Source organism: Nansenia antarctica, assembly GCF_963989245.1.
Source record: "Nansenia antarctica genome assembly, chromosome: 6".
Taxonomy (NCBI): domain Eukaryota; kingdom Metazoa; phylum Chordata; class Actinopteri; order Argentiniformes; family Microstomatidae; genus Nansenia; species Nansenia antarctica.
The window spans coordinates 3,988,418-4,009,357 of record NC_137676.1 but is presented as its reverse complement, the minus strand read 5'-3'; the positions used below and the strand labels follow the sequence as shown (position 1 = coordinate 4,009,357).

The 20,940-nt window shown below is 42.9% G+C and overlaps 1 protein-coding gene across 3 annotated transcripts; it reads left to right on the top strand.

The window, feature by feature from the left end:
• The first annotated feature begins 3,434 nt into the window (after positions 1 to 3,434).
• On the top strand, positions 3,435 to 20,557 carry rap1aa (RAP1A, member of RAS oncogene family a). 3 transcript variants are annotated; one of them, XM_080535052.1, is made up of 9 exons: positions 3,435 to 3,570; positions 6,769 to 6,912; positions 11,509 to 11,598; positions 12,367 to 12,435; positions 12,935 to 12,991; positions 13,103 to 13,243; positions 17,391 to 17,534; positions 18,512 to 18,630; positions 19,733 to 20,557. In XM_080535052.1, the coding sequence occupies exons 3-8, from the start codon at positions 11,542 to 11,544 to the stop codon at positions 18,599 to 18,601; spliced, it is 558 nt and encodes a 185-aa protein (XP_080391178.1). In that variant the 5' UTR covers positions 3,435 to 3,570; positions 6,769 to 6,912; positions 11,509 to 11,541; the 3' UTR covers positions 18,602 to 18,630; positions 19,733 to 20,557. The 3 variants fall into 3 exon arrangements, with proteins under 3 accessions (XP_080391178.1, XP_080391179.1, XP_080391180.1); XM_080535053.1 differs by lacking the exons at positions 3,435 to 3,570; positions 6,769 to 6,912 and adding an exon at positions 6,916 to 6,943; XM_080535054.1 differs by lacking the exons at positions 3,435 to 3,570; positions 6,769 to 6,912 and adding an exon at positions 7,342 to 7,358.
• The last annotated feature ends 383 nt before the right edge of the window (positions 20,558 to 20,940 follow it).

The following is a 20,940-nucleotide window of genomic DNA, read 5'->3' as shown; positions in this document are numbered from 1 at the left end:
ATTCGGCCTACGTGAAAATGAAAACTTATCTGAAGATGTTATTGTACTTGCCAGGTAAGTCTCATACAACTAGCCTACCACCGTTTTTGGGGGGTCTATATGATATAGTCATTATGTGGTAAGTTGTTGTGTTTATTATTTGTAATATTAGAGACCAATGTGCACTGTGGGAGTCCATTTGTGGGAATGCAAAATGGTAACATGAGGCAATTCACAATGAACCACTGGTTAACAGTTTTCTAAAAATGTCTTACATTTCTCTTAGAAATTACTTTGTGTTTTTTTTCTTTTATGAAGTTCTGTGTTGTGGTGCGAGAAGGAGAACCAGAATCGGAGCGCACGGACCAGAAGGTGGAAGTTTAGACATTGTGTATAAATATCCAGATGGAAATCAGAATAAACCCAAATATCTGTGTCGTGACCCCTGTACCGAGGAGAACATTCTCATTAGGAGCGAGAGTGCCGACACCGTTGTTCAAAGAGGACGATTTTCTGGGTTTGACAACGTACACAGACGCACCTTCACTATTACTATCAACAACTTGGTCTCACAGGACTCAGGAACATATTACTGTGGACTGGACCAGTGGGGGCAAGACCCACTAACAAAGGTAGAAGTCTCAGTGAGTAAAGGTACACACATTATCTCATACTTTGACTTATCTTTGTGATTTCTATCTCTGCCTTTGAAAGGCATTCCAAATGCTATGACTTTGATGGAAGTGAATGTCATCTCACGACGTTCTGAATCATTTGCAATGTGCTGAATTGTACAAACATGGTCAGTCATAGTCAGTGCGTGGAAGTGAAGGCTAACCTTCTTCTAGCACGACGACTGCCAATGGCCCCTGGCCCTGAGCATATGACTCTTTCCTGCTATGGCTTGGTGGATAGATGATTCACTTACTGAGTCAAATGTATTTGTTGTAAGTCGCTTTGGAATAAGGCTGTCTGCTAAATGTCAAAACTGTAAAAATGTAACGTGGTGGAGTGTTGTTATAAGGCCTCTACTGTGTGTGCCTGCAGTTTCCCACTCACTCTCTCCACCTGACCATGTGACTGATGACATCACTGGGACAACAAACGAAGTCACCTTCACACAGGTGCGCACCAAACCGGTTTATTATCTTATAATAGAAAGGTGTTCAGTTTCTCTAATTAATTCCTAAACCTATTGACAGATACCGTTGCATACTTACAGAATATGGGTATGGTATGTGTGTGTATTTTCTGTTTTAAAAAGGTGCCATACAAAAACTTTCCTGGGGATCTGGATATCCCACCTCCTACATATTCAACCTCCCTAATTGATGGTCAAGGTAAATGAATTAACTATGTTCATTATGCAGTTTATGTTTATGCACTTATTTAACACTGGAAAACATACGGCAAGGCATAGATTTTGTGTTAATCATTAATCTTATTGTATCTGACTTCCACTAAGGCCTTCTCAGTGTACACATGGCTGTCGGAGCTGTTCTTGGACTGCTCCTGTGCTGCACAGTGGCTGCAACTGTCTTCCTGCTAAGAGAACAGAAGGCCTCACCTTCTCTGTGTAAGACCAAGATCTCTCTCTTAAAGGGATAGTTCACCCAAACTAAAGGGATAGATAACTCCCCCTCCCAAATTTCGTTGTTTGGTACCTGTACTATATCAATGACAATAAAGACCATTCATTCATTCATTCATTCATTCATTCATTCATTCGACTACATATTTTTCTTACAGAAAAAAAAACAAGGACAGACTTCAATCCAACAATTAGCTGTTAGTTACATTGTGCAGATAAACAGAACCATAGTGTTGGTTGAAGTTTGTCCTTGTCTATAGACTAATTTCATGGTAAGGAACCAAATATGTGATTTTGTAATTTGGGTGAACTATCTTTTTAAATGCTCTCTGTGTGGAATACAATACAATACACAACAACACAAAATAATACAATAAAACACAATACAACACAATATAATATAATACAATTATTGTCCTGCCTGCCTGGATCATTCAGAAATCAATATTAACAACAACAAAGTAACATGCTGATTTGGTTTACCACTCGTTTTGTTTACATATTCACAATAACTATAATTTGTTTCCTTTAGCATTTAAATCACCCGAAGCATCAGATCCTATGAATATTTCAAAAGTGAGTCGCATCTTTCTTTTTAGTTAAATATGGCATGTTCACCACACAGAAGTCATTACACATATACACATTAACCAGATTTAAAACACGTGCTACATGATGAAGCATAGAGAATGACATCATCAGTTGTAACTGACAAAACAAACCATGAATAGCCTCACTAACTCAACAAACACTGCATACTCTTTTATCCCCCCTCTCTCTCCCCCTCCCCCATCTCTCTCCCCCCTCTCCCCATTAGAGTGAAGAGGACCCCTGCCATGTGTATGATGAGATAATAGACCGCAGCTCCATCAGTCATCCCCAGGAAGACACCGAGATGTACTACGCCATTACGTTCTGTGACCCCCCACCAGAAATGAATGACAATGCTCTCTACTCCCTCCTCACACTCAATTGAGCTCAAAACAAATGGACTGACTGACTGTAAATCATCATTTCCTTATGCCCTGTGAGTCAACTGAGTCAACAACCGTCTAAAAAATGTGTGAAATGCACGAATATTGTGCCCTTTCTTGAATTTATCAATGGACAGATATGGACAGGAGTGGCCGGCTGTCATGCAGCCCGACTACTTAGACAGGAATGTGGCCCTCAGATGTTTCCCTCTGTTTCCCTGCATCTGTTTCCTCTGATGTGAGAAGGACAATACGTTCAAATGGCAGTTTATTTCTGTGAACACATACAGAGGAAACTTCAACTCCAAGCCTAGACAGTTGCAGGAAAGCCCACACGTGTGTATTGCATTCTTATTCGAATGTATTCCTCGTGTGAAGGGATTGGCATTCATTTGATCACTTTCGTATCACAGTCGTCTTCATTTCTAACTTTTTCCTTAGGATATAAAGATGTGAATAATAAACTTCCACGTCCACAGACTGTGATCTCTTCATGCACCCATCTCTGTGTTTTTTAGATTAGAAATGCAGATCAGCTGCACTGCATTATGCCAAAACATTACAACGGTCCAAGTGATTGCATCTGTATACTGACTCTCTCCGTTTGTTTGTAGAAATGTACATTATAGTAGTACATTACACCAGATGTGTTTATCTACTTTGACAATAAGCACAGCTACCAGACATCGTTGCCATTTAAGGTCTCCTCTCTGCGGTGGGAGGTGAAGGGGCGTGTCTGCCAGAGAGAGAGAGAGAGAGAGAGAGAGAGAGAGAGAGAGAGAGAGAGAGAGAGAGAGAGAGAGAGAGAGAGAGAGAGAGAGAGAGAGAGAGAGAGAGAGAGAGAGAGAGAGAGAGAGAGAGAGAGAGAGAGAGAGAGAGAGAGAGAGAGAGAGAGAGAGAGAGAGAGAGAGAGAGAGAGAGAGAGAGAGAGAGAGAGAGAGAGACACACACACACAGACAGACAGAGAGAAACGCTCTGGAGTGAACAGACAGAAAGCTTGGAGGCGGCAGGGAGAGCAAAACACGGTGCGTAAAAAAAACACAGCGAGCTAATAAATATCGGGCTTTTTAAAACTGTATAACTTTGTAGAACCGAGTGTTTATATAACACCCGTGACGGAGGATTCGTTGTTAAACGTTCCTCGCTTATGCTCGATATGAGTCTGGTTAGACTGGCAACGGATGTGTCAGGGAGGTGGAATAAGAATGTATTGACCGAGCTAAGCTAACCGAGCTAAGCTAAACCACGCTAAGCTAACCGATAGAATGTATCGACCGAGGCTACGCTAAGCTAAGCTAACCCGGCTAAGCTAAGCGCTTTAGCCGCCGTGAAAGTAGAGGCCAAGCGGAAGGGAGGCTAAGTTAGCTCGTTAGCAGGAGACAGTTTCACCGGCCCTCCTAATCGGCACAGGAGGACAACTCGTTTGGTTGGCAGCTTTTTTTAACTGTATGCTTCTATGATTTAGCTTAATCAAGTCGATAAGTAAGAACTGAGCTTAACGTCAAGCCTGATAACTTGGCTTGCTTTGTAATATTGCTAGTTTAACTAAGCTACTACTGTTACTACTGGTGCTAGTACTACTACCTCAACATTCTGTCTTCTAAACCTCAACATTCTGTCTTCTAAACCTCAACATTCTGTCTTCTAAACCTCAACATTCTGTCTTCTAAACCTCAACATTCTGTCTTCTAAACCTCAACATTCTGTCTTCTTCTAAACCTCAACATTCTGTCTTCTAAACCTCAACATTCTGTCTTCTAAACCTCAACATTCTCTCTTCTAAACCTCAACATTCTGTCTTCTAAACCCTCAACATTCTGTCTTCTGTACCTCAACATTCTGTCTTCTAAAACCTCAACATTCCCTCTTCTAAACCTCAACATTCTGTCTTCTAAACCTCAACATTCTGTCTTCTAAACCTCAACATTCTGTCTTCTAAACCTCAACATTCTGTCTTCTAAACCTCAACATTCTGTCTTCTAAACCTCAACATTCTGTCTTCTAAACCTCAACATTCTCTCTTCTAAACCTCAACATTCTGTCTTCTAAACCTCAACATTCTGTCTTCTAAACCTCAACATTCTGTCTTCTAAACCTCAACATTCTGTCTTCTAAACCTCAACATTCTGTCTTCTAAACCTCAACATTCTGTCTTCTAAACCTCAACATTCTGTCTTCTAAACCTCAACATTCTGTCTTCTAAACCTCAACATTCTGTCTTCTAAACCTCAACATTCTGTCTTCTAAACCTCAACATTCTGTCTTCTAAACCTCAACATTCCCTCTTCTAAACCTCAACATTCTGTCATCTAAACCTCAACATTCTGTCATCTAAACCTCAACATTCTCTCTTCTAAACCTCAACATTCTGTCTTCTAAACCTCAACATTCTCTCTTCTAAACCTCAACATTCTGTCTTCTAAACCTCAACATTATGTCTTCTAAACCCTCAACATTCTGTCTTCTAAACCTCAACATTCTGTCTTCTAAACCTCAACATTCTGTCTTCTAAACCTCAACATTCTGTCATCTAAACCTCAACATTCTGTCATCTAAACCTCAACATTCTGTCTTCTAAACCTCAACATTCTGTCTTCTAAACCTCAACATTCTGTCATCTAAACCTCAACATTCTGTCATCTAAACCTCAACATTCTGTCTTCTAAACATCAACATTCCCTCTTCTAAACCTCAACATTCTGTCTTCTAAACCTCAACATTCTGTCATCTAAACCTCAACATTCTGTCTTCTAAACCTCAACATTCTGTCTTCTAAACCTCAACATTCTGTCTTCTAAACCTCAACATTCTCTCTTCTAAACCTCAACATTCTATCTTCTAAACCTCAACATTCTCTCTTCTAAACCTCAACATTCTGTCTTCTAAACCTCAACATTCTGTCTTCTAAACCTCAACATTCTGTCTTCTAAACCTCAACATTCTCTCTTCTAAACCTCAACATTCTGTCTTCTAAACCTCAACATTCTGTCTTCTAAACCTCAACATTCTGTCTTCTAAACCTCAACATTCCCTCTTCTAAACCTCAACATTCTGTCTTCTAAACCTCAACATTCTGTCTTCTAAACCTCAACATTCTGTCTTCTAAACCTCAACATTCTCTCTTCTAAACCTCAACATTCTGTCTTCTAAACCTCAACATTCTGTCTTCTAAACCTCAACATTCTGTCTTCTAAACCTCAACATTCTCTCTTCTAAACCTTAACATTCTGTCTTCTAAACCTCAACATTCTGTCTTCTAAACCTCAACATTCTCTCTTCTAAACCTTAACATTCTGTCTTCTAAACCTCAACATTCTCTCTTCTAAACCTCAACATTCTGTCTTCTAAACCTCAACATTCTGTCTTCTAAACCTCAACATTCTGTCTTCTAAACCTCAACATTCTGTCTTCTAAACCTCAACATTCTGTCTTCTAAACCTCAACATTCTCTCTTCTAAACCTCAACATTCTGTCTTCTAAACCTTAACATTCTGTCTTCTAAACCTCAACATTCTCTCTTCTAAACCTAGTTCACTAACTAAACTGTTCGTGCTGCTGCCCCCTCCTCCTCCTCTAGTCTTTGCTTTTACTTTGCACAATAAAAGCAAAGTAAGTCAACTCACAATGTTGTGTTTGTTTGCTAACTTCAACGTGAGGAGCTGCTGCCTCAGCTGCTGCTGGGAGGATGAAGCTGTTGCCTTGACAGATTTAAATGGCCATTCAGGAATGCAACTTGGTCATAAAATGTGTTATTAATCAATTGTTTCATCAATCAATGAGACTAGTCTTGGCATCCATGATTGTTGCATCCCTCTCTTGTACACATCAGCAAGGAGTTGTCTGTTATTAAAGAGACTCTAGCTAGATCTGAAAAGGGACAGAGTTATTACAAAATGCACAATTAACCTGACTAAACACTGATAACCGTGTGGAATGTGTTTCATTGCCAATGTTGTCATTTAGTAGGTTTATTTTAATTTACATTTTTAATATATAATTAATTGACGTTGTTGTGTTTTCTAATCACCCAGTTGCCTTTCTAAGTTGATAAAAAAAAAAGTGTTTAAGTCAAGACCACATTCTTCAAGCTCCCTTGTTCAAGTCTTAAGTTGTTTTTATAGTTCCTGTCTTGTCATTCTCTATAACCTTAGTTGTATTATTTACAAAAAGAACGTTTTTCCACATGTGCTCATAATATGATTCTTCTTCTGTTAATTTCACAGTTTTGTGAGGATTCTCTGGAGCAGCCTAGTTCGTTGGCCTCCGACCACAGCCGCCACACCTGCCCTCTGACATCAGCGTGCTCTGGGACCGGGTCTTCCCTCACCAGATGTAGTGGGGAGTTGTCGTCTATAGGCGTGTACACGGTAGGTGTTGTCATCTATAGGCGTGTACACGGTAGGTGTAAAGCCCTGAGATTGAGTATTCTTCTGCTGGTGGGAGTAGTGGGAGTTTCGGGGGAATAACGTATAGGCCTAGTCTCACTGCTGCTATTCCTGGACTCACAGAACACTAGTAAAAAAACAAAAACAAGAGTGTGCAGTCAGTTACAGTGTCTTCCTCTCTGCAGTCAAGTTGGCCGCTGTATTAACAAGAATTTCACGGCCTGATAAGCTGTCAAGAAGGCTATCACTTCACCACCATCAGTGCGCAAGGTTCCGAGTCGAAAGATAGCCTCTTAGCCTCCGCCGCCTTACTGCTGAGAAAGTGGATTCTAATTAACACGCTACATTTTCAGATTCGTGTTTTGGATATCAAGAGTCTCTGAGGTTTTCCACAAAGGACTCTTGTGTGTGAGGATACGTATCAGCAGGTGAGAGGTTAGGCCTCAAATCCCCCCCCCCCCCCCCATGTCAAATCCTCCATGACTCCCTCTCAGTCAGCCAGCCAGCGTGCCAATGGGGCGTAAATGGGCTGAGCCAGAGAAGAAGGCGGCTGAACTAAAGGCAAGGCTTGTCAACATGGAAACACTCTCGGTATCAGATAGGCCCCCGGCAGGAATTCTAAGATCTGAATCGTTCATGTGAGGCACTTAACGTAACGGCTACTTCAAGCCCCCCCCCCCTCCAGATGTGTGCTATATCTAATCAGTCGGAAGGCAACAAGGCTATGGCACCAAGCTGGTAAAAATCTGATACGAACGACGAACGGAATGCCTTTCTTTAGACCTTTGTGGCACCCGTGTCCGAATGGTGTTCTTTGTGCACCTGTGTAATGCGCCGGGGGTGGCGGGGGGACGACGACTGACTAATATCAGAATCTTTAGCACAGCCCCGCTTTTCTCTCTCTCTGTCTGGTTGCGATTTTCGGTGTGTCGATGGTGGTCGTCACGCGCCTCTCTGATCTCCGTTTCTGTTTGCGCTACCATTTTAGTAGAGGGATTACTGCTTGTTCTGAGGGTTGAATGGTCCTTTGTCAACATCTCTCGCACGCCCATATCTCATTGTTGGGCTTCTGGGTGCTGCCCCTTGCTCTCTCTCTATATTAGAATTGCAAATAGCCCCGGTTGGGTATGAGAGGGTGGCTTTGGTATTGTTTCCCTGTACATGAAACAAAGGGCCTTACAGAGAGATGATGATGATGGTGGTGGTCTGGGCTTGCCAGGCTTAAACTGAGAGAGCCTGTGTGCTGCTGCATAAAAAGGCAGACATAAAAAGCAAGCAAAGAGAGACTGTAATTTATCCATCTGTATACACCATACTGTACACAGCTACCTTACCTGTGCATAGCTTACTGCTATCCATCTCTTGTATATACCTCTCTAACTAACTACCTCTACTACTAATGTACTTATCACTATAATGTTTTGCACTATCACTATTTTGCACTTCTGGTTAGATGCTAAACTGCATTTCGTTGTTTGGTACTTGTGGTCTGCAATGACAATTAAACTGAATCTAATCTAATCTAATCTAAGAGACACGGGCAGTCATATACAGTAGGCTAGTCTCACCTGGAGCCTCATGTTCCAACGGCCCCTGGTCCTAGCGTAGATTAGGCTACCCTTTCTTACGATGACTGAAGGATAGATAATAATAATAACTTTTATTTGTATAGCGCTTTTCCTGCAAACGTTGCAGCTCAAAGTGCTCCAATCATTATAGAATCATAATTTAATTATTAAGTCATTTAAAGGCAATATTAAAAAGATGGGTTTTTAGTCTTGACTTGAACATATTTGCTGAGGTTGCATCCCTAATATAAACTGGCAGTGCATTCCACAATTTGGGTGCATAAAATGAGAAAGCAGCCTCACCAAATCTCTTCTTTTGTACATGTGGTACACAGAGAAATGATGAGAAATGATTCACTTACTTAGACGAATGTAGGCTGTTTGTTGTGAGTCACTTTAGATACGAGGCGTCTGGGTTCCAGCTATGACAGGGAGTTAAGAGATCACACTCTCCCAGCTCCACTGTTTATTTGAACAAATCCTTAAAATCGCTTAAACACTTCAACTTAACTAATCTAATTAATAACACACCCGATAGTCGTCACGACACCAAAGATACGAGGCGTCTGCTAAAATGTAAAAAATCGATGCCTGGTCGATTCCATGCCTGGCTTTTAGGCAGGGCTTGACGCTTACCTTTTCCCCAGGTAGCACTGTGCTACCATGTTGAAAAATTTAGTAGCACACCAAGAATTTCAGTAGCACAATGAAAATTGCGCAATTTTCGTCAACAACGACAACAAATTATCATAATCATAACATATCAAAATGATCATAACCGGCTCTTGGCCGTAATAAAAATGGAGACTCACACAATGTAAAGGGGAAGTAAGAATCTTAATTTCAGTTGGCCCACGGTTCGGTATGAACCTCGGTTTTTGGGTCACGGTTCACGGTTCGTTTTTTTTGTTTGTTTCAAATGCTACTATTTATTTACAAACTGTTACTTTATTTTGCTTATACTTATGGAACTTTAACATTTAGACACATTCCAGAATATGACTGGTAAATTGTATAATATAAACAGGGGTGCACATAACTGGTGCGCCAGTGCGCATGCGTCGCCAAAATGCATGCTGCGCGGCAGATCAGCCGCATGAAGGCGCTCTTGCGCACCAACAGCTTTTTTTTTCTTTTTTTTTTTTTTTTGTGGAAAAGTTGATTTCAGTGTTTACAGAGCAGTGCTTAAAGAGATGTCCGTTTATATCAGTGTGTTTAAAGAACAGACATTCAGTTAGTGCTTAAAGAGATGTCAGTTTATTTCAGTGTGTTTAAAGAACAGACATTCAGTTAGTGCTTAAAGAGATGTCAGTTGATTTCATTGTGTTTAAAGGAGTCGGACAGACTTTCATTCTTAAAGAGCAGTCATTTGATTTTGCATTTGTTTCTTTTGTTTTGCACACAATAATTTGGTCGTTCATCTTTATTTATGAATAAATGTCGTTTTGCTAATAATATATCCATGTATCCCTTTTTTATCCATCCTGTGGGACGGGTCGTGACTCGCGAGCTCGGGGAGCACCAAGCAGCATCCCTAGGTGCTCCTCTGAGCACTGGCCCCAAAAAGTTATGTGCACCCCTGAATATAAATATATATAAACAAAACACTTTCAAATGTAAAAAAATTACAGAAACACTTTCAAATGTGACGTGTTGTGGATTGGAACTACGGATCATAAACTTTCAAATGATGTGTCATACATTGAAATCCGAAAAAAGATGAAGTTAGAGTCATTTGAATGTTAGACATCAGGCACATATAGGGTTAACCTCTTTGTAATGAAACCGGAAGCAACCGCTGCTAGCAGCTAGCGGCTAACAAAACACAGCGCTACGAACTATGAGAGCTGTATCCCATATACCCATTATGCGCATTTTAAGCATATAGGACTCGCGTGAAGCATTTCTGCGACACGCGTTTCTGTTCACTGTTTTCATTCCCTCATCGCGACTGCGCATGACAGTAGTTCAGCAGTTAGTCGCACTGGTGCGATTGAATGTATTTCCAAGTCGCACAGAAATATATTCACTCGCAAATGCGACCAAAACAGTCGCACTGTCGAGCCCTGCTTTTAGGCTGTACTCTTTTAGCCTTTTTTAATTATTATTATAATTTTTTAAACAAGTTGTGTTTGTTTGTGCTGTGCCAGTCATGCTGGTGGAGGCGGAGGCTGCCTACCCCTCACAGCCTGTCTGATCTGCATGGTGATGAGAGGAAGCTATTTGTGGCTCTGTGGCTCTCACCTACTGACACTACAGAGCTCGCCTCCTGTGTGTTCAGGATGTGTGAGTGTGAGTGTGTCTGTCTGTGTGTGTGTGTGTGTGTGTGTGTGTGTGTGTGTAATGGGGGGGCGGGGTGTAGTGTCTCTGTGCGTCTCTGTGTGTGTGTGTGTGTGTGTAATGGGGGGGGGGGCGGGGTGTAACCGGTCTCTAGGTCTCTTCTCCGTTTCCTTCCTTTGAACGGGGAGCGTCCCCCCCCCCCACCATGTCAGTTGAAGTCCCAGGGTAGTGGGTGGGACAGAGATCATTCTTCTGGCAAAGGAAAAGGAGTTTCATTTCCTGATGTCAGCGATGACTTAATATAGGCTAAGCTGGGGCTAGGCCTACATACTGTCAAAGATGTTTGGGGAACCGCTAGGCAGTTGGTCTGTATCCCATCTTCCGCCGGAGACTCAAGACCCATCTCTTCAGGCTATACCTGAACTGTCCCTCCTGAGACCCCCCCCCCGCACTGTTTCCCCAGTGTCATAAAAACAAACATTCTTCCTTCTTCTAGCACGACGACTGCCAAATGGCTCCAGGCCTGAGCATAGATTACATTTTCCTGCTAGGACTTGTGGATAGATGATTCACTTGCGTTAGTCAAATGTATTGGTTGTAAGTCGTTTGGGTAATAAAGGCGTCTGCTGAATGCCAAGAATGTAAATGTAAATATCTGGAGCTACATTTAGCTATGTGAGTATAAACGGAATGATAAGTAACCCGTGCCATCTCTTCTCTTCTCTTGCAGACTTCTGCTTCTGCCCAGTGAAGTGACGCTACCATGCGTGAATACAAGCTAGTGGTGCTGGGCTCCGGCGGTGTGGGCAAATCTGCACTGGTGAGTAGCCACCGGCACACAGAGGGTTAAAAAATAAGGTTCTTAGCATTGTAACTGCCAATAGCCCCTGGACCACCTTACAGAACACACTCAAACTCACAGCACTCACACACACACACACACACACACACACACACACACACACACACACACACACACACACACACACACACACACACACACAGACACAGTCACTTACCATTTTCAAGAATAAACTTCAGCAGGTCATAGTTGACTGTTGTTCCTGCTGATTGCCCCCCTCCCCACACACACACACACACACACACACACCCTGCTCTCTTTTCACACATAGGTTAGTTGACTTTGTTTCTATTTGTTTTTATTTATTTATCTTCACTGTCTTTGCCGTTCTCATGTGTTGTATGTGTTGTTTTATGTTGACCCTGAGTATTTCTGTTTATATGTTTGATTTATTCTTGCCGGGGCCTCTTGGCCAGATCGTCATTGAAAATTAGAATTTGTTCTCAACGGATTTTAAATAAATGTTAAATAAAGGTCAAATAAATAAATAAATAGCATAGATTACTGTTTCGTACGACGACTGATGGATAGATGATTCATTTATTACTATTCGTCACTGTGGTGATGGGTGTAACCAGGAGTAATGTATCCGCGATCTGTATTGGTTTTAGACGACCTTTGACCTTTAATGATGACGCATATGGATGCAGTTTTACACAAACAGTTGCTAAGTGCTGCCAGGTCACAACGTTGACTGACTTCTTCCATGGCTCTTATCTCTTCCAGACAGTCCAATTTGTACAGGGTATTTTTGTGGAAAAATACGACCCCACAATAGAAGACTCCTACAGAAAGGTAAGCTGGGCGGCGTAAGTGTGGCGTAGCACACTAAGGCGAATACCTTATCATCATCAAGGTCCCTGGTTCGATTCCGGCCATCGACCTATCCTCCCACATGTCATCCCTCCTCTCTCTCTCTCTCTCTCTCTCTCTCTCTCTCTCTCTCTCTCTCTCTCTCTCTCTCTCTCTCTCTCTCTCTCTCTCTCACCCATCCTTCCTCTGTCAATCTCTACTGTCTCCATCCCAATAAAGCACAAATGCCCTAAAAATATATCTAAGATAAAAACTTTTTTTTAAAGAAGTATGATGTGTTAAACTGCCACCACCCACCATGTCAAAAAACATACTTAATTCTCTCTCTCTCTCTCTCTCTCTCTCTCTCTCTCTCTCCCCCCCCCTCTCTCTCTCTCTCTCTCTCTCTCTCTCTCTCTCTCTCTTCCCCCCCCCTCTCTCTCTCTCTCTCTCTCTCTCTCTCTCTCTCTCTCTCTCTCTCTCTCTTCCCCCCCTCTCTCAGCAAGTTGAAGTGGACGGGCAGCAATGTATGCTTGAGATCCTCGACACCGCTGGAACAGTAAGTAGAACACGTCCCTGTTGGTGACAGGTTTGTTGGATGGATGGATGGATGGTGGCTGAACATGACCCGTTGACCATGGTTCCCCCCCCCCTCTCTGTGGCTCCACAGGAGCAGTTCACAGCCATGAGGGACCTGTACATGAAGAACGGCCAGGGCTTCGCTCTCGTATACTCCATCACAGCACAGTCCACGTTTAACGACCTGCAGGACCTGCGGGAACAGATCCTGCGAGTAAAGGACACGGAGGACGTGAGTATCCGATCATAGCCGGGGAGAACCAGGACGCTAACTTGTCAGCTTTCGGCGAAGTTTTTACCTCAAAATAGGTCATCCACGTGAATTGTGTTGATCTGGAGGGAAAAAAAACTATGTCTCATCCAAATCACCTGCGTTGATGAGATTTCAACTTTAAGGCAGTTGTTTCAATTTTGCTGCAACGTCTTGTGCCGCAAAGTTGAAAACCTTTAGCAGGGTAGAGAACACACTCACGTTAAGCAACCTGTTTTCGAAGTAATTATGCGAGTGGTACGGTTAGCTTCACGCCACGCATTGATCATTTTCATCCTTCCTGTCAGTCTCTACTGTCTCTATCCTCCTCTCTCTCACCCATCCTTCCTGTCAATCTCTACTAGCTCTATCCTCCTCTCTCTACACCCATCCTTCCTGTCAATCTCTACTGTCTCTATCCTCCTCTCTCTCTCTCACCCATCCTTCCTGTCAATCTCTACTGTCTCTATCCTCCTCTCTCTCTCACCCATCCTTCCTGTCAATCTCTACTGTCTCTATCCTCCTCTCTCTCTCACCCATCCTTCCAGTCAATCTCTACTGTCTCTATCCTCCTCTCTCTCTCACCCATCCTTCCTGTCAATCTCTACTGTCTCTATCCTCCTCTCTCTCTCACCCATCCTCCCTGTCAATCTCTACTGTCTCTATCCTCCTCTCTCTACACCCATCCTTCCTGTCAATCTCTACTGTCTCTATCCTCCTCTCTCTCTCACCCATCCTCCCTGTCAGTCTCTACTGTCTCTATCCTCCTCTCTCTACACCCATCCTTCCTGTCAGTCTCTACTGTCTCTATCCTCCTCTCTCTCTCACCCATCCTTCCAGTCAATCTCTACTGTCTCTATCCTCCTCTCTCTACACCCATCCTTCCAGTCAATCTCTACTGTCTCTATCCTCCTCTCTCTCTCACCCATCCTCCCTGTCAATCTCTACTGTCTCTATCCTCCTCTCTCTCACCCACCCTTCCTGTCAGTCTCTACTGTCTCTATCCTCCTCTCTCTCACCCATCCTTCCTGTCAGTCTCTACTGTCTCTATCCTCCTCTCTCTACACCCATCCTTCCTGTCAACCTCTACTGTCTCTATCCTCCTCTCTCTCTCACCCATCCTTCCTGTCAGTCTCTACTGTCTCTATCCTCCTCTCTCTACACCCATCCTTCCTGTCAACCTCTACTGTCTCTATCCTCCTCTCTCTCTCACCCATCCTTCCAGTCAATCTCTACTGTCTCTATCCTCCTCTCTCTACACCCGTCCTTCCTGTCAATCTCTACTGTCTCTGTCCTCCTCTCTCTACACCCATCCTTCCTGTCAATCTCTACTGTCTCTATCCTCCTCTCTCTCTCACCCACCCTTCCTGTCAGTCTCTACTGTCTCTATCCTCCTCTCTCTCTCACCCATCCTTCCTGTCAATCTCTACTGTCTCTATCCTCCTCTCTACACCCATCCTTCCTGTCAGTCTCTACTGTCTCTATCCTCCTCTCTCTCTCACCCACCCTTCCTGTCAGTCTCTACTGTCTCTATCCGCCTCTCTCTCACCCATCCTTCCTGTCAATCTCTACTGTCTCTATCCTCCTCTCTCTCTCTCTACACCCATCCATCCTGTCAATCTCTACTGTCTCTGTCCTCCTCTCTCTATCACCCATCCTTCCAGTCAGTCTCTACTGTCTCTATCCTCCTCTCTCTCTCTCTCTCTCTCACCCATCCTTCCTGTCAATCTCTACTGTCTCTATCCTCCTCTCTCTCTCTACACCCATCCTTCCTGTCAATCTCTACTGTCTCTATCCTCCTCTCTCTACACCCATCCTTCCTGTCAATCTCTACTGTCTCTGTCCTCCTCTCTCTCTCACCCACCCTTGCTGTCAATCTCTACTGTCTCTGTCCTCCTCTCTCTATCACCCATCCTTCCAGTCAGTCTCTACTGTCTCTATCCTCCTCTCTCTCTCTCTCTCTCTCACCCATCCTTCCTGTCAATCTCTACTGTCTCTATCCTCCTCTCTCTCTCTACACCCATCCTTCCTGTCAATCTCTACTGTCTCTGTCCTCCTCTCTCTCTCACCCATCCTTCCTGTCAATCTCTACTGTCTCTGTCCTCCTCTCTCTCTCACCCACCCTTGCTGTCAATCTCTACTGTCTCTATCCTCCTCTCTCTCTCACCCATTTTTCCTGTCAATCTCTACTGTCTCTATCCTCCTCTCTCTCTACACCCATCCTTCCTGTCAGTACTTACTGTCTCTATCCCAATAAAGCAGAAATGCCCTTAAACATGTATAAAAAAGGCTGATGAAGTGGCTTCAAGTGTTAACAGTCCCACGCTACGCTTTTACAAGTCCTGTTTTGGTGACCTGCCTACTTCTCTTAATCCACAGCTCTGGTCGCCATGGCGTCCAGTTCACTTCCTTCCCTCATTAGTGTTCTCTTTGGCGGGGGGGGGGGGGTGGCTTTATTACCAGATGGAAATGTCACACTGCTGCAATTAGTAATCTGCCGTCAGTTTGTCTTACTCTCGTTCTCCTTGATGCAGAATCAGAGGCTAGTTTATAGCTAGTCTAGTTATAGGCTAGTTACAGCCTGTTATATTTTGTATTATTATTATTATTAATAATCCTTTATTTAACCAGGGTAGTTATATTGAGACAGTAGCCTCTTTTTCAAATGAGCCCTGTCCAAGAAAAGCAGCACTTAATAACATTTAAAAAAAAGTCACCACATACAGTATAAAAACCTACAATATACAACATGAAATAACAACAAACAAGCAACAGAAACAGTGAGCAGATACAGGGTATATACAGGATAACCTAAGCACATGTGCATGTATGATTCAAGTCAAAGAGTTTAAACACACAGTTTAAAATCAGATCATAATATATATTTATAAGAGAGTAAAATTCTTATGCTTCGCTTCCTCGACATTGCAGTGCTAAAATAAATAGTTACACATAAAAAAGCAAACCCCAACGAGACCAGAGAGTAGTGTAATAGTAGAAATAATAGATAATGGAAATAGCATGAGTATAGCCCTGAGGTGGTAGTAGATGTCAACAGGTAGCAGTAGAATGACTCCAGGCGTAGTTCATGAATTATTGATCTGTGGTTGCTGTGAGACTGGTGTATGTTTTTGGTTTTGGAAAAGACTCAATTGCTAGAAGGTGAGACCTATCATTTCAACTGTGGAACTAGGGATGCTCCGATTTATCGGCCACCGATTTAAATCGGCCGATTTCACTCCAAATGACTCGATCGGTGATCGGCAAAAATGGCCGATCGCAAAAACCGATCTTTTTTTTTTTTTTTTTTTTTTTTCTGGGGAAGACAGATAACTGAACAGAAAACATAGGAGGACGTAACAGTATGTAAACCATGAAGGCCACGTTTATGATGTCTTTTATACAGCCATATCGACTGACTTGGGCTTCAGGCCCTAACTGGGTGATAGGCCAGACTTTTACTATGCCATAAAAATGGGTCTGCGTTTGCTTGGTGTCTAATGGATCAAAACTTTTGTCTAAAAAGCAAAAAATATGTAGGCTATCCAGTCAGTAGGCCTACAGTTATGTATTTTTTTTAAAATCGGTATCGGTATCGGTATCGGTTGATCTTGAGGAAAAAAATCGGTGATCGGTATCGGCCCCAAAAATCCAGATCGGAGCATCCCTATGTGGAACGTAGAAAATAGCTCTTTAAACGTATGCACACGCCGCTGTGGTGCAGGAGGTAATGGATACGAGGTTACACATGGGTGAAGTGCACCTTTTAATGTCACTGACTGACCTGATATCTCAGGTGAATCTGAGTTCACCCCTGAGTAGAACGACAACCACAAAGGGTGTTTACACTCCAGGAGAGCTGTGGTAGTTCTTTCTCCATAATCAACAACATCTCTCTGTTCCCATGATCCTCTCTGTTTCTAGTATTGTACCAGGATCCCATGATCCTCTCTGTTTCGAGTATTGTACCAAATTCCATGATCCTCTCTGTTTCTAGTATTGTACCAGGTCCCATGATCCTCTCTGTTTCTCTCTTGTGTTGTACCAGGTCCCCATGATCCTCTCTGTTTCTCTCTTGTGTTGTACCAGGTCCCATGATCCTCTCTGTTTCTCTCTTGTGTTGTACCAGGTCCCCATGATCCTGGTGGGCAACAAGTGTGATCTGGAGGACGAGCGCGTGGTGGGCAAGGAGCAGGGCCAGAACCTGGCCCGGCAGTGGAACAACTGTGCCTTCCTAGAGTCCTCCGCTAAGTCAAAGATCAACGTTAACGAGGTAAAGAGAGAGTCTAGAGTCCTCCGCTAAGTCAAAGATCAACGTTAACGAGGTAAAGAGAGAGTCTAGAGTCCTCCGCTAAGTCAAAGATCAACCTTAACGAGGTAAAGAGAGTCTAGAGTCCTCCGCTAAATCAGAGATCAACCTTAACGAGGTAAAGAGAGAGTCTAGAGTCCTCCGCTAAATCAAAGATCAAGGTAAAGAGAGAGTCTAGAGTCCTACTGCTGCAGTTTCTCTTCGCCTGAAGACATTACGCCCCCCCCCCCTCCCTCCCTCCCTCTCCCTGATAGCTACAAGACTGGATGAATGTCAGTGATTTTTCCCACAGGATTATGTGAGACTGCTGGGCGGAGTCATATTATGAACCTTTGCTTGAAGCAACAGAGCTAAACACAACCACACATGATGTATTATTGAGTGGTGAGAAAAAAAAAAGTGTTAAAACATATTTGCGGTTTGTTATGAAACTGTGGCAGGGAGCCACGGTCTAGGTAGTTCATGGGAAGCACTGAGTGCAGCAAAGAGATTGAGAGAATCAGAATCCAGCAGCATGTTGTGATCTGCTTAACATGCAGAGCAGCTATCTAGCCTACGCAATGTTCTTTGTTCTTAGCCACCTAGCTATCAGTATATCGATGCAATAAAAGCCGCCACAGTCTCGTCTATGTATGGGGAAACACTGATATGCTCTCTGGCAGTGACGGCTCTGCATGTCAGAATGCCATGCATGGGGGCGCTTAGGTGGCGTAGTGGATTAAGCGTTGACAATGTACCGCAGGGCTCCCGGTTCGATTCCAGCCGCGGACATATCCTGCATGTCATCCCTTCTCTCTCTCTCTCTCTCTCTCACCCGTCCTTCCTGTCATAATCTCTACTATATCTGTCATTAAAAAGAGAAATATGAGTGGGATTGCCCCACTCAGAAAAAATAACTTGCCATGCATTTCTAACCACTGTATGCTCTCTGTCTGCTGTAGATTTTCTATGACCTGGTCAGACAGATCAACAGGAAAACGCCGATGGAAAAGAAGAAGGCGAAAAAGAAGTCAAATTGCACACTGCTCTAAACCTCCCACTCTCTGCAGCTCTGAGCCAGGTGAGTCTTCTGTCGGTTGGTTGTTGAACAGATACAGACAATGACATCTCTGTACACAGGGTTCCCACAGGTCCTTGAAAACCTTGAAAGTTTGTGAATTTGAGGAAAGAAAATCAAGGCCTTAAAAGTTTTTGAAAATCGACATGGGTCATTGAAAGTGCTTGAATTGCCCCCTCTCTCTCTCATGCTCTCTAAAAAATACATATAGGTAACATGTAGAAGGGAATAAAACAACCATACTAGTTACTAAGGTTAATTAGTTAGCTAGATTTTAAACCGACATAACGCCGTTAGATTTGAAAACCGTTCATGGTCATTCCTATTATATACATTCTCATCTAGATCTGTCTCAAACGATGCTGTGTTGGGTCCTTGAATTTGAGGGAATTGAGTCTTGAAAGTCCTTGAAAGGTGCTTGAATTTGATGTTTCAGAAGGTGTGGGAACCCTGTGTACACCTCTATCCAGAAGCCATGGGGATAGTTTTATTTTTTTAATTTTTTTTTACAAATTTATTTTTTTCAGGTTTTATCCCTTTTTCACCCAATTTGGTATCCAATTGAACCCAACCTAGCATCCAATTTATCCCCTGCCTATTGCGTAGGATCCTAGCTAGCTGACTGGCTCCTCGAGCCCAGCACCGTTATTCCGGCACCCCGGGGGCGCTGTTGCGCGACGGATCCTTGTCCGGAAATAGTCCTATACCGCCCTCTGGAGCGGCCGCTCAATATGCCGCTCCCTGTGTGCCTCGGCCATATCCGGGTCTGGCGAGACCGGGATTCGATCCCAGTCCCCGGTGGGCAGCTTGCACTATAGGCTAGTGCTTAGACCGCTACGCCACCGCGGGGCTGGGGATAGTTTTTTATGATCATTCAGGCCGAAATATCCTAACTTCAGCTCTCTCCCACTACTTTTTCTGGCGCAAATCTCTTGTCGACCTCGACCTGTTGAAATCTGAGTTACGCGCACAGATCTCAGAAAGTCAGGATTTCTGCCTCATGTAAAGTCTACTGCTATGACCGTTCTTCTCAAGTCATAGGAGGGGGGCACAGGGGTCCACAACACGCTAACGAAATACTGGATGTGTTTTTCTTATTTAACAGGAATCTCTAATAACAAACTGTCGCCCAGTTCGGAATGTTCCCGGCATTCCAAGCCGTTCCAGAATGATTGGAACCCTGACGAAGGGCAGACCAGTGATGACCCACTTTGCCACTGAGACAAGAGGAGATGTGGGACGATTTCTCACCAAGTTCTCTTCTCTGCTTTTTAATAATTTACGAAATCCAGACTTTTTTTTTTTCTTCTTTTTTTTCCTTTTGTTTATTTTGTAATTATGTCGATGGGACAGCCTGGTAATGAAGAGTTCCCCCCCCCCCCAAGTTCTTTATACCATTAGAAATGACAGTTTAGAAATAAAAAGATACCACCATACATATTGTGACGGTTTTGGGAAGTTGTGATCTTTGGCGCATTTCAAAATGACTAGATATTTGCAGAAGAAATCATGTGAAATGTTGGCCTTCCATTATCTAACCCTCCCTGGCCTTCCATTATCATACCCTCCCGCACTAACTGTTGCAACAAGAGATGCATCGATGTCCGTTGTTTTCTTTCTCTTATTACTTATAAGAACTTGTATTCATCAAATAACATCTTTCCTAAGTGACTTTGTTTTATATGGGAAGCTGAAAGGCTTTCATATTTCCCATAATATATTGTAATTACATTCTTTTGCATAATGAAGCTGTGGAAATTAGTATTTTATAGAAAGAAAGAGGGGTGAATGACCAGACTTGATTTCTATGTGTATTGAGGCTGAAAAATATATTGTACTAAACCAACTCTAATATTGCTTCTTGTGTGTGTTACCCTGTCACAAATGATTTTCCAGCTTTTATGAATGATTAAATTTTAGTACATTTTCATTATCTCTGGTGGTTGTTTTTGTTTGTATTGCTCAATAATAGAATTGGAGATAATCCGTTGAGTATAATTGAAACTGAAGGTGATCATTTAATTTCTTGTCCACACAGCAAAACCTTTCCACACAAATGTGGTCCTAGGCGTAGCCTACACTGATTAATATTGAGTTGGCCAAAATTCAAGTGTTGTTGAGTTGTTTTATGCGTAGCCTAGAGAAATGTGTGGTGTTTTACACCTTGATAACTCCATTGCCGATACCTGCCCTCTGTAGTGATGATGGGGAAACAAATATTACGGTAATTACGGTATTTCGTAGGAAAATTCTCATTATGAACCAACATGGAATTCGAATAGAAGCCAGTCCAGTCCGTTCCATTTCTTTTGC